Source organism: Canis aureus, chromosome 21 (genome assembly GCF_053574225.1).
Source record: "Canis aureus isolate CA01 chromosome 21, VMU_Caureus_v.1.0, whole genome shotgun sequence".
Taxonomy (NCBI): domain Eukaryota; kingdom Metazoa; phylum Chordata; class Mammalia; order Carnivora; family Canidae; genus Canis; species Canis aureus.
The window spans coordinates 3,363,990-3,376,977 of NC_135631.1; the positions used below are offsets into that span (position 1 = coordinate 3,363,990).

The 12,988-nt window shown below is 57.0% G+C and overlaps 1 protein-coding gene and 1 long non-coding RNA gene across 33 annotated transcripts in view; one reads left to right on the top strand and one right to left on the bottom strand.

The window, feature by feature from the left end:
* The window catches only part of NRXN2 (neurexin 2), a 97,396-nt gene that overhangs the window by 22,213 nt on the left and 62,195 nt on the right, over positions 1-12,988 (bottom strand). For all 32 annotated transcript variants that reach the window (XM_077862256.1, XM_077862246.1, XM_077862245.1 and 29 more), the window contains 2 exons: positions 6,738-6,919; positions 1,572-1,743 (listed from right to left, as the gene is read on the bottom strand). In XM_077862256.1, coding sequence (XP_077718382.1) covers positions 1,572-1,743; positions 6,738-6,919 — 354 coding nt within the window. The remainder of the gene's footprint in view (positions 1-1,571; positions 1,744-6,737; positions 6,920-12,988) is intronic.
* Positions 8,809-10,331, top strand: LOC144292247 (uncharacterized). Its single transcript, XR_013359693.1, has 2 exons — positions 8,809-9,478; positions 10,028-10,331. It is a non-coding gene; the product is annotated as an uncharacterized LOC144292247 (long non-coding RNA).

Consider the following 12,988-nt stretch of genomic DNA (forward strand, 5'->3'; position numbering starts at 1 on the left):
AAGACTTCACACAGGAGTGTTTGTGTGCCTGAGTGACCCCACACATGCCCAGAACCTTGGTGTAGGCAGGCCTCCCTCAGCAGGGCTTTCCTTTCTCCAATGTCAGTTTGACCTTATGAGTATTTGTAGTCATCTGTGTGTCTGTGTTTGTCCTATATGTCCATCAGCCTCTGTAGTTTTTTTTGGGGAGGGTGGGACCATGTGGTTCTCTTCATCACCAGAGACTGTGGGGTACAAACCTGCATCTTTACACCAGTGTAAGCAGGCCTGTGAGAGTTTGCACACCTGCACCTTTCCCTGTCCTTCTGCCCACACCCTTCTCAGCCAGCGTGGGGCAGCCACTCTGCCCCCGCCTCGGCTGTCACTTCTGCCTCAGAGAGGGAGTGAGGCTGCAGATGCTCTCCCTTCTCCTTGGTCGCCCCCGTGTGTGACTGTGGGGTCGCTCAGCCAGATTATACCTCCACAAGTCTGCATTTCTGCAGTTCCCTCCTGCCCCTCCCTCTCAGTCTCCAGCACTGGGCTCTCTTCTTCTCCCTCCTGAAGCTCTGTCCACCTCTTCTCCCACTGGCTGGGTCTGTGCCACAACATCTCCATATATCTCTCTGCATCACTCCGGGACTGCCTCCGTCTCTGCTCCTGTCCCAGTGACTGTTCCCATATCTCTCTATCACTCCTCCCCTGGCTCCCCCGCACTCTGAGGCTCTTTCTCTGCCTCCTCATTTTTCCCATGTCCTCATCCTCTCCTTCCCCTTGCTCCTTAGAATCTTGGTCTATCCTGGGCCACCACAGCTGTCACACTGTGTGACACTGTGGAACCAGGTCTGTTTGCATTCCCGGGCTTCCCACTCCTAGACTGTGAGCTCCCTGCAAGCAGAGGCTATGTCCTGCTTCCCTGTGTCCTCAGAGCCTGACACCTAGGAGACTCCCAGAGAAGGTCTGTGGAATGTGCTTGCACTCTCATCACGTGGCATTCTTTCCCTTTGACCGTGTCCCTTATTCTCTGAGACTTTGGGGTTCATTTTCTCTAAGCTTCTATGGTCACTTTTCTTCCTTTATCTAGAACTCCTGATAATGGATCTTTGACTTGCTCTTTGTAAAGACCTTGGTTCATTCTTTGGTCCTGTCCTTGGGATCAGGCCTGCCTCCTTGCCAAGATAGATCTTGGGTTACTTATGGATCTTCTCTCTTTGGTTTCTGCATCTGCCTTCCCATTTTTGCCTGTCCTTCAATTCTAAACCCATCCTTTCCTCAATAGTGTCAGACTCTCCCTACTTCTACCCTTCTTCCCCTACTCTTCTCCCCCACCCCTACCTGGGGCCTGGCCTTGCGGCCTTCCCAGCTCAGCTCTGCCCTCTCCCTCCTAGCCGACAGGCTCCCAACACCGAGGTCCAGCCCTGCTCACAAATCCCGAGGTTTCTCTTTAGCCATACCCCAGTCCTGGTCGCCACTAGCCTCGCCTCTCACGTGGCCTCTCCGAGGCTTAGCCCCGCCCCCGGCAACCAGTGATCCTATCAGAGGCTTCCCTGTTCGCCCCGCCCACAGCGCCTCCTCTGCGCGCCGGCTCCGCCTACCTGCCGGGTACCGCTCATTGACCGGCCAGCTGTCCACCTGCAGGGTGGCGTTACCGCCACTTCGGGTGAAACGCACCACGTGGTATTTGCCGTCGCTCACGATGGCGTTGGGCTCATCGATGGTAATGTCGTCCGTGCCCACGTTAAAGATCACCCCCACGGTGCCCTGGTCCTGGGGACAAGGAGGAGAGGTCAGCGACTAGGAGGCAATAACCATTCACTCTAGAACTCCACCTGTGACCACCACCGCCCCAGATCTGTGGCACTTCACAGCTTTACAACGCACATCTCCCAGTCCTGCATTTGCTGACCCTCTTACCTGCCCAGAGAGGTGGGCAAGCTTGCCTCCCCCCACATGCAGGCAAGAGAGTGACCTGAGACTCAGAGGTCGGGACCTCGGTGGGGTGCAGAGCCTGGAGGGAGCATCTCCGCTAAGCACACCTGCCTTTTGCCTTTTGGTTCGTTCAGAGTATTCACAAATGTTTACAGGGCACCCATTCTGTGCAAGGGCCACTGAGCCCAGGACCGGACAAGGAGGCCAGGATCAAGCTGGGGGCCATTAGAGACCTCTCTAGGGCACAACCAACAGAGAAGCCCATGGAAGCCAGCCTAGCACCTGAGGAAAGTCTGGCCTCACCACGCCCCACCACTCCCAGCCTCAAGACTCCCCTTCCCTGCATGCTCAGCACTGAGCAGGTCCCCAGGGCTCTTGGACGAAGGTAGCAACATGCCTCTCCTGGCAGCTCATAGGCCCCATGTTGGTCAGGCCTGAATGTGAAGTCATAGGAGTGAAGGCGGGAGTCTGGACTATATTTTGGGAGTGATGAGTATGGAAAGAGATCAGGGAGACAAATCACAGTAGACTTACTAAGGAAACGTGAGTGTGTGGGTGTAGGGGTAGAGGATGGGCTGGGAGCTGAGGAAGGACAGGAGAGGAAAGTCAGAGACCCAGGCCTGGAAGAGGGGAGCCAAGAGTCAGTCTCAGCAACCTCTGGGACCTGGGGTCACAGGCTCTGGATGGGCAGGGCCTGGGGAACCCTCCAGAGGCCACCGAGGATCCAGCCCCAGAAGAGTTCTGTTGACGGCACCAGCATAAGAGGGAGTGCTTTACTGAACCCCTAAAATGTGCCAGGCCTCAGAGGGTACTATACACATATGTTCTCTTCATCCCCACAGCAACCCTCTCAGGAAACTTATGGAATCCTCAATTCACTAAGGAGAAAACTGAAGCTAAGGGAGGTTGAGTAACATCCCTAAATCCACATCACAGGAAAGGAACCCCTGATTTGAACCCCAGTTGGCCTGACTCCAAAGCCAGTGTTCTCTCTCCCTTGCCCACTAGTCTGGGGAGATTGCCGGGGGATAATCTGAGCAGCTACTGAGGCCAATCTATCTGAGGGGCCAAAGACATCAAAAGAAGCCAGGGGAAGGCCCAGGAGGCCCTAAACCTGGGCCCCTATTCCATTCCCCTGCACTTCCTGGCAGCACTCCTGGACTGAGCCCCCTAGCCCTCTATGCCCCTCCTCCACACAGGACAGACACCCACACAGGCTCCCTTAGGCCCCCTGAATCACACAGTTATGGGACCCAGATCCCTAGAGCATACACACACACACTCCTGGGGTCTTCCTGAAAGACTACCCCAGTCCAGCCTGGGCATTAGGGCCCATTCCACTAACAACTCCTGCATCCAGCAGAGCCAAGAACCTGCCACTGAGGATGGGGATGGGGGGCTCACAGATGGGGTGGGGGTTAGGGTTTTGCAAAGAGCTGGGCACAAGGTGGGCAGCTGTGGCTCACTTGGAGATCCAGGCCCACTCCCTTCCTCACTTCTGGATCCAGTTCTCCCCTTCCTAGAACCTGGGAAGGCCACACACACACACACACACACACACACACACACGGAGTCATATACACACAATGCAGCATCTCTCCTCAGGGAAACTGAGGCTGGGCTCGCCTAACAAAGAGTACTCGCAAGCCCCACACACCCACCACCCACAGACTGACAACATCCCAGGGAGACGGGATGATCACGTGCTCCCCACACACGAGGAAAAGAGCTGAAGCTCCTCAGTACTATTATTAGCAATAACATCACCCCAGAATAGCATCAGTCCCTTAGACACCTCTGAGGGTTTCAACCGATGAGGCTCGGGCCAGGCGGTGATGGTGGTCAAGGAGTAGAGGCTGCCTGGGACCTGGGGTGCCAGAGGGCTGGCCAGGGTGACTGGAAGGCAGGACCCCTGGGTTTCCTAGGAGGCAGCTGAGCTCAGAGCCATACGCTCCGGGGGAGAGGCAGTTCCCAGAGCTGCTCCCAACGTGAAGTCAGTTGTCACTTCTGTTAAAGTCATTAATTCCTAATTCCCCAATTACCTCATTAGGCGGCGGTGGGGAGAACGCGGCCGCTCCTACAGCAAATAATTATGGGAGTCAAAATTAATTTGGCAAAGTGGAGCGACGCTTTATTAGAAACGTCAAATTGCTTTTCTCTTATTTTGCTGCCGCCTCCCCACTCTCTGAGAGCTGCTAATGACGCGGCGGTGGGAGCTGGTGTGTCACCAGGAGAGGAGGGGCTTGGGGGCTGCCCCCCAGGGGCTTCAGCCTGGCTGGGCCCTACTCTTCCCTCACAGCTGGCCTCTCCTGTGGCTCCCACACTCCCCCCAGGGTCCCCACCCTCACCAGGCTCCCCATCAAGGTCAGGCACCCCACCCCAGCCCTCAGCAACACCAGGCACCAGGCCACATTCCTCCACAAGCCTGTGCCAGGTGAGGACTGTGGGTCCTTTCTCCCTGCACCCTGAGCCCCCACGCTGTCTCTTCAGTGCTCGGAAACCCTGTCCCCTAACCCTGCAGGCACAAAGACACACAGGACTGGTCAAAGAGGCAGTTCCAGAACATAGGCAGATGGACACGTCTGGCTGGAATCACAGATGATCAGGGTGTAGGCTGACACTGGGTGCTTCCTGTCGGCTGGGCCGTGTCCCGAGGCTTTACACACACAGTGTCCTTGAAACCTCAGAGACTCCCTTTGTCCCCTTGCCATCCTATTATCGGGCCTCAAAAGGGGACACTGAGGCTCACAGCGTGGCTGCACGAGGACAGAGCAAGGAAGTGGCAGAGCTGAGACTCAAACCCAGGCCAGCAGCTCCGAAGCCACACCTGGCTCCTCATGACTGTCTAGAGAGAGAACACAGCCTTAACTCGCAGAGAAGGCCATGGAGACACAGCCACACCTGCCACAGGGTCAGGAGACTGGAGTAACAGCAAGTACCACACTCCCCTGGGAAGTGCAAACATGGAGCAACACATGTGATCAGAGGCCGAGAGCCTGTCCCCCATGGTCCCCCAAGGTCCCCTGTCACTCCCAACACCGTCAGTATGCACCTGGCCCCACATGTCTCGCACAGTCGCGTGTGCTGTCCATGGCCGTGGTCTCTCACATCCAGCCGGGGACACTATCTTGCTCACACTGGCACAAACCTTCCAGGCATTCTCCCCAGGCTCTACTCATCCCTCCTCACCCCTTCCCTACATGCTTCTCTGCCTGGCCTCCCCCATCCAGCACCCAGCGGCTGCTGCTCCCACTCCAGCTCCACTCAGCCCACAGGACATCTCACACCTCCTTCCTTTGCTCCCTGGTGTTGGGGGAGGGATGTGCAGGGTACCCCGGAAAGTTAATGTGCAAGGAGGGGCCAGTAGCCACAGTCCAATCAGATGAGGAGGGACCAGAACACAAACATACTTCCAAGGTCCCCTTAAAGCCCAGGACCCCCCACCCAGACCTTTCTAGCACATAGAGCCTGGTTGCCCTACTCGAACCCACAGCTCAGGGGTCCTTGGCCAGGGTCAGCATGCAGGATGCGGGCAGCGAAAGGAAAGGGGACTTACAGGTGGATATGAGATTGAGGTCAGAGGCCCAGGGGTTAAGGCCATGGGGATGGGGCAGGGGAGAGGCTAAGTGCAGAAATGAAACAGACCAAGGCCAGAGGCTATTGGGAAGGCTGTGGGGTAGGACTAGAAATGGGGAAGGGGTTAAGGAAGAAAAGGGGCTGCCTGAAGACAGAGTTAGGATGAAAACAGAGAGGAGCTGTGAGTATGGCAGGTGGGGGGTGTGGTTAGGGCATGGTATGATGGAAAGGGGGTATGGCGGGTATGAGAGATGTGAAGTGCTGATTCCATAGCAATGAGGGGACTGAGTAGAGGGGTGTGCCAAGAATGGTCAGTATGGCAGGTAGGGTGTGTAAGGTGTATGGTGGGTAAGGGGGTATGGCGGGCAGAGAGGTATGGTGTGTAATGGTGGGGAGGGGGATATGGAGGGCAGAGGTGTATTGCAAGAATAGTGGGTATGGCAGGTAGGGTGGGTAGGGGGTATGGCGGCTAGGAGGGTATGAAATGTATGGCAAGAACGGTGGATATGGCAGGTAGAGCGGACAGGGGATATGGTGTGTAGGGCAGTAGGGTGGGTAGGGCAGATCGGGGCAGGTTTGGTAGGAGGCCCAGAGGGAGGCACTGGAAAGAAGCAGAGGTTGAGGAGGGGAGCTGGGCAAAAAAAGGTATGGCCAAGTGGGACAGGAGGCCAGGGTGGGGATGTACGGCTGGGCCAAGAGGTCAGAGAGGAGTGAGCATGGCCAGGGAAGGTAGAGGGGAGGTAGGGTAAAGGGGCTGCTGGGAGGGCAAAGGTCATGGGAACAGAGGTTAAGGGCAGAGCACAGGCAGCAGCAGGATCTACAGGCAAGGTGCAGAAGCAAGCATGGACTGCTCTGGGGCAGGGGCATATGAAGCAGGGCAAGAATCGGTGCAGGCCACAGCGGGCTGCCATAGGTCTAGCAGTGGGCAGGCAGCAGCCCAGGGCAGTTGCAATGTGCGGATGTTTCATGGGCTGCAGGAGAATGGCCTAGAAGTCTCAAGTAGCCCTCTGTTCAGGAAGGTCAGGAGATGACCTGGAGATGGAGTCAGGAAGTGGGGAGCTTCAAATCAGCTAGAGTGGCTCTGAGAATGGACAACAGGAAGGGAGAGGGTCTCAGAGGGCCCTCCAGGAATTGGGGGAAACATGAGAGAAGATGTGAGGTGCTGATTCCATGGCAATGAGGGGACTGAGTAGATCTAGGGTAGGAAGACTAGAGGGCGGGGAGGAGGGGCAGGGGCCAGGACCCAGGATCCTTACGATGTGCAGTTGCAAGTAGTCTCCGAGGCCGGAGGCACTGTCCACCCGCACCAGCACAGCACTCCGCTGGTGCGTGCTGAAGCCCACGGCCAGGCGGTCCATCCTCGTACTGGGCCGGTCATTGGGGGGCCACGTGTAGGTGATGAGTGCTCCCCCCTTCCCAAAGATGTATGTGGTCCCGGCTGCAAAGAGAAAAGAGAAAGGGAGATATGACTTCAGGTGAGTGAAGTTAGCAGGTCCTCAGGGCTGCACAGGGCCACCAGGCTTCGGCTGTGATACCTACAGCAGCCACCAGGCCCTGCAGTCCTCAGGAACAGTTGGCAGGCGGGTGCCCGGCTGAGAGCCCGTGCACGCGCACAGACAGATGTAGCTGCCTCATCAAGAATTCTAGCTTTAATTACAGCAAAACAGAGAGGCAATAGAGAGAGTGACACAGAGAGAGAGCCCAGGGAGAGGCTGCAAGGGGACCGGGAAGTGGACGGAGGGCAGGCAGGACCCAGGGGGCCCGGGCCCGCCCAGCTCAACTTCTCCCAGGGCTGGCAGAGGTGACAGATTTGAGGTGTGTGCTCCTATGAGCCCAAGCTGAGCAGGCACCAAAGCCAAGGAGCCCCAGGCAATGGCGAGAGGCGCAGGGGCTGTGTTCAGCTCTGACTCATAGCCCACAGGCTGGCACCCTTCCACCACCTACCCCCACCCACTCCCAAGCCCCTGGAAATCCTGGTCCCAGTGTGGCCAGGACTCCTTGTTTCCACTCCCAATTAAGGGGCTGCCTAGGTCCCCAGAGAGGGGTTGCCTGGAGCCTTACCCAGCAAAGAAGAGAGAGATATTGGGGCTGGGGCAGGGGGCGGGGTGGGTACGGAACAGAGACTTGACAGCCAGAGGAGGAAGGAGGCAGAGAGACAGATGGACAGAGGGGGGTGTAGGTGAGAGAAAGTGGGAGAACTCAGAGCCAGGGATGAAGGCTCCCTCTCCCTGCCCTCCCCCACTCCAGCCTCCCTCCCCCTCTCAGGCTCCTCCATCCGGCAGCCGGGGGCGGGTGTGAGGTCCCTAACGATCTCAGCCCCAAAATAAACCCCATTAGTCGCCAGGTTCCCTCCTGCGGTGACTGGGCTGCAGGGGGGTGGGTAGGGGCAGACAATGGCAGGTGTGGGGGGTGAGGGGCCAGTCACCCAGTTTCCGGGAAGGAAACATTGATTGTCTGGGAGGCCTAGAGGACTAGTAATCTGGGGCCTTCAGAGAAGGAAGAGAACAATCTTCCATTCTTTAGAACATAAATGGAGGAGATGAGATTCATAAAATACTTAATTAAATAATTTGCCACAAACAACTCCTCTCAAAGCGCTTCTTGGGGGAGAGGAGTTCAGGGGAGGATTTATCCAGAGAGAAAGGCAGGTGGGGGGCTGAGCACAAAAGCCTGAGGTAGGCTGGGAAGGAGTAGGAGAACTCAGGGGTAGGATGGAAAGCCCTGGGTCAGGGAAGCCAGGCTCCAGGAGGGCCTGAGGCCCGAAGCATCTTGCTCCGTCAAGATGGCAGCCCAGCTGGTAACAATAGGGCTGGGCACCTCAAGCACCCTGGGGTCTCTCACCCCAGGGACTAGGAGCCCTGGTGCAGTTGGGACAATCAGTGGGCTCTACCCCAGGAAGCTCCTAGGCCCTGAAGGAGAAAAGGGAAGACTGTTGCCCAGGTCCCAGAGAGGCCATGAGGCCAGCAGGGGTTCGGGGCTGGGGGGAACAAGAGCTGTTCTCCAAGGCACTTGTCATCAACACCCTCCATCTCCCCAGATCTAGCCAGAGAGGGGAGATGACCCCAGTGCCCAGGGCAGGGCAGAGCAGGCCAGAAAGAACCACCTTGATGTCTACTGACATCTCAATACTGCTGTCAATGGGAAGCACCCTCAGCAGACAGGAGGAGCTTGGCCCCGCCCCCTCAGACGAAAAATCCTTTATACTTTGGGGCCCTGGAGGCCCCGTGGTGAGGGCAGAACCCTCAGGATGGGGCCCCTAGATTACGGTGGAGAGCTGGCTGGAGGCAGGGTACACAGTGAGCCACACCCCCACCCCAGGCAGGTCACTTGTCTGAAAGGGGCAGGGCCTGCCGGCCAGGAGCAGAGTAGGCCTCAGCCCCTACAGCCTCTCCACTCCCAACACTGCAGCACTCTGGAAAACCGGCTGTTTCCATGGCAACCATAATACCCAGGGTCCTCCCTTCCCCCTCTACTCACAAGCTGCAAGTCCAAATTTGGGGGGTGGGGAGGGCCAGGGGAACTGAGACTGCTGACCTTCTTCCACACAGCCCCCTTCCCTGCCTCCCTGTCCAGAGGCTGCTGCCTCTTCACCCCACATGCTCCAGCCCCCTCCCCCAGTCAGACGGAGGAGGGGGCTTACTGGGTTTCTTGGTCCCTCAGACCCATCGAACCCCATTTCTATGGGTCCTGCTCCCAAACTTCCCAGGTCAAAGGGAAAGGAGGCTATTTCTCCTCACTTCCCCACCCGAGAAACCCAGGCAGCTCGTCACCTTGGAGAGAACCTGCCTGAGCCCAGAGCAGGCCTGAGCAGCAGGCCAGCCCCATACCCCACAGGACAGTGAGGCCTCCAGGATCAGAGGCCCCACCGGCACCCGGGCCGCAGGCCCCACAGGAGACCCCACAGCCACACACAGGTGACAACACACCGGCCACACAGAGACCCAGCGCGGGGAGGCTCCCTCCGAGAGGAGACACGAGGCAGCCGGCAAACATGGCGGTGAGCGCACAAAGACGGCCTTGGCCAGCAGCGAGGGCAGGGGCTGGCTCGGAGCAGGACAGCAGGACAGCACGGCCACACGTCCCCGCCCCCGCCCCCGCCCCCGGCCCTGCCCAGGCCCTGCTCCACCAGGCCTCTCCCGGGGTTTATTACCCTGCTGTTCTAACACTGCAGGCGGTTTATGACACGGGGTGGGCCTGTGAAAGCCTAAGGGCATTTATTACACTGTGGGGGAATCGGGTGGGGAGATGCGTCTTGGACCACAGGGGCTGAATGGCTTATTGGACTGGGGCAGCAGTAATTACCCTGGGGACACATTTCTCCCGCCAGGGAGGCGCTGCAGCCTGGTGAGGGGAGGGGGGTGGGCAGGGGGATGGGGAGGGGGGCGGGGCTCTGTCAGGTCCCTCCGGGTGGCTACCAGGCCGGACCCCCCACCCCCAGAGGTAACTCCCAACAACCACCACCCCACCCCCAGCAACCTGTCCTCTCCGCCCCTGGCCACAAGACTCCCTGGGGCGCAGAGACAAGGAGCCACACTTTCCTTTCCAGGAAAGGGCTCTGGAGAAGGGACCTAAGCCAAGGCTCAGAATGTTACTCCAGGATGGCCCAGACCCACCGTCTTTGACCTCCCCATGTAGCTAGCGAACCACTTTGTGCACAATGGGGGAGGGGGGGACAGCACACAACCCTGAAGCCCAAGGCAAGAGAGCCTCTGGCTGCACACAAGATGCCACCTGCCCAGGTGCCGACCACCAACGGCCCAGGAATGGCACCTTCTGTCCACACCCAACATGGTCTGGGCCTTCTGGACCCAGAAATTCGTTGATCCAATAAAACACTAAATGATCAAGAATCTTCCATACAGTTCCCACACACTTGCATTCTAGAAAAAAAAAAAAAAAAAACAACCAACCATTAATATGGTTAGCTAACCCAGACCCAAACAATAAACTCATTCTATGTAAAAAAAAAAAAAAAAAAACACATGCAGTGATGTCCCTGTGGTTGAAACTACATATGCAGACCCTCTGCCTGTCTCCCCGCGGCACCAGAAGCCATGACAAAACCCTTCTGGTAGGTCTAGAATCATGAGAGGATAAAATGTCCTGTACAATTCAGAAAAGCCATGGTCCTGGGTGCCCACAGCCCATACCGGCTCTTTGTATACAGACCTCCATAACCCAGGGGGATCTCCACAGGTCCATATCCTTGGGCTCAGCTCTCTTGATCTAGAATCCCAGAACAATATCCTCTTGATTCTTATGCCCATTCTTGGCCATAAATCATCCAGTCAGAAGGCCAAGTTAACACGCCCATTTTCAGAATCGGAATCAATGCTAGTCCCTTTCTAAGCAAGCTGGAGTGATAAATCCAGAACCCCTAGAAGCTACTGACTCAGAACTGAGGCTAGAGTTGATCCCACCACCCTGGCTTCAGGGAGTAGCACAAATGAAGGTCGGGGGCTGAGGCTCTAGAATGGGAATCGGGGTCAACGACCAGGAGAGTGGCACCCCCTTGGGGCATTTTTAGGACTCAGGTGTACTGGTCCCCCATGACCAGACTGACATCCGGTGCAAGGGTGTCAATGGGTGTCTGGCAGGTCTGTAGGGATATTATGTAACAGGAGGGGTTGGGGATGGAAGGCAAATGGAAGAAAGAAGAGAAGAGAAGAAGGGAAGGAAGGCAAAGAGAAATAGAGGGAGAAGCCAGGGGAAGGGAAGTGAAGAAGCGATTACAGGAGATGCTCCCTCTCAATGGGAGATGCTAGGGAGATGTTGGGGCAGGGAAGGATCTCGCCTGGCCTAGAAAACTCTCCAAAGCTGGCCTCTTCCTCTAGCCAAGCATGGGGTCCCAAGAGAAGCCCATCCTTTCACCTCTGTCCTCGTGATTAGGTAAGCAGAGGTGGGAGGGGGTCAGCCAGAACAGATGGCCTCCTCCCTCCTCTTCTACCTGTCCTTTGACCCTCCTCCATCCACTCACTTGCCTGACCCTGCCCAGCTCCTTTCTTCAGGCTCCCACCACCTTCCATCACTGTCCTACAGGGCCCTCCTGATCCCCCACTGCTGCCATGTGCCACTGGGCAGCCATGAGCCCTCTTGGGGCTGTTCTTCTCCGCTGCACAGCAAAGGGGTGGCCATCTCGGAGGCAACCCCAACATCAACATTCCATACACACATACTTCCCCCCATGCTCTCTCCTCCATTTTCTCTCCTGGTCTCCCAGCTCTTTAGCTCCTTCACTGAGCCTCCCTGTGCCACTCAGCTCTGAGGAAGGCCCCTCCTTCCAATCTGCTCACCAGCCCTGGGCCAGCTCCTCTCTGGGTCCCTTCCTCTTTCACCTCTGGCCCTCTACCCCCTCCCCCCCGCACACTTTCCCCCAATATCCCCACCTCCCCTTCTTTATCTCACCTCTCTGTCCCTTGCCTCAGTGCCCAGAAGGCCTGTGTCCTATATGGGCCCTTTTAGGAGCAACATTGGGCCTCTAGGGAGCTTAAGGGGGCATTGAAGAGGAGAGATGAAGGCACAAAGGGCCAGAGAGCTCATGTAAAGAAAAAGGGAATCGAGAGCACTCAAGAAGGTATGGGCTTGGGAAGTGGAGGAAGAGCGAGACCCCTTCAGGGACAGGACGGAGGTGAATGCAGGGACCCTCTGCTGGGGAAGAGAGAAGAAAGCAATGGAGAGGATGCTGGGAAGGGGCCACTCTTGGGAAGTGGAGGAAGACAGCACACAGGCATGGAAAATGAGCTAAAGATGAAGTAGGAGAACAGGGGAGCATAGAAAGGGGCTGAGAAGACTGGAAGGGACACGGGGGCAAAGGTTGGAAAGCAAGGATGGACAGAAGCAGAGCAGCACAGGAGAGGCAGAGGTGAGCGCAGACACAGTAGGCCCTGAGGAGCATGGCTGGGAAATGAGGAAGATACAGGCATGGAAGGTGAGGGAGGGACAAAAGTGGAGTTAAAAAAAAAAAAAAAGAGGTGATGGACGGGCAGGAATGGGAAGTGATGGAAGGCACAGAAATGCGAGGTGATGAGGGTCCAGCGTGAGAGCTGGTGACAACACAGTAAGAGTCAAGATAAAAGGTGATGATGGAAGCTTGGAGATGCCGGGACACCATGGGAGTCAAGACAGGCAGTGATGGCAGGGACAGATCTGGGAGGCAAATGAGGTACAAAGATGGGAGGTGATGGAGGTGACAAAGCGGAAGGTGAGAGAGGTACAGAGATGGAGGTGGTGGGGGTCCCCTATGGACAGGGATGGCAAGGCACAGGGAAGGGAAGTGATGAGTGGGCTAAAACAGGGGGTGATGGGCCTCTGGGATGGGAGGTGACAGGAGGTCTGAGAATGTGAAATGAAGGAGGGCCTGAGATGGGAAGTGAGGGGGTCTGGCACGGAAATGAGGTGAAATGGGAAGACGGCTGGACACGGAGATGATGGAGATGGCACAGACTAGAAGTTGTGGGGTGCACTGACAGGAAGTGATGGGCCACAGAGACCCAGGGGTACAGAGATG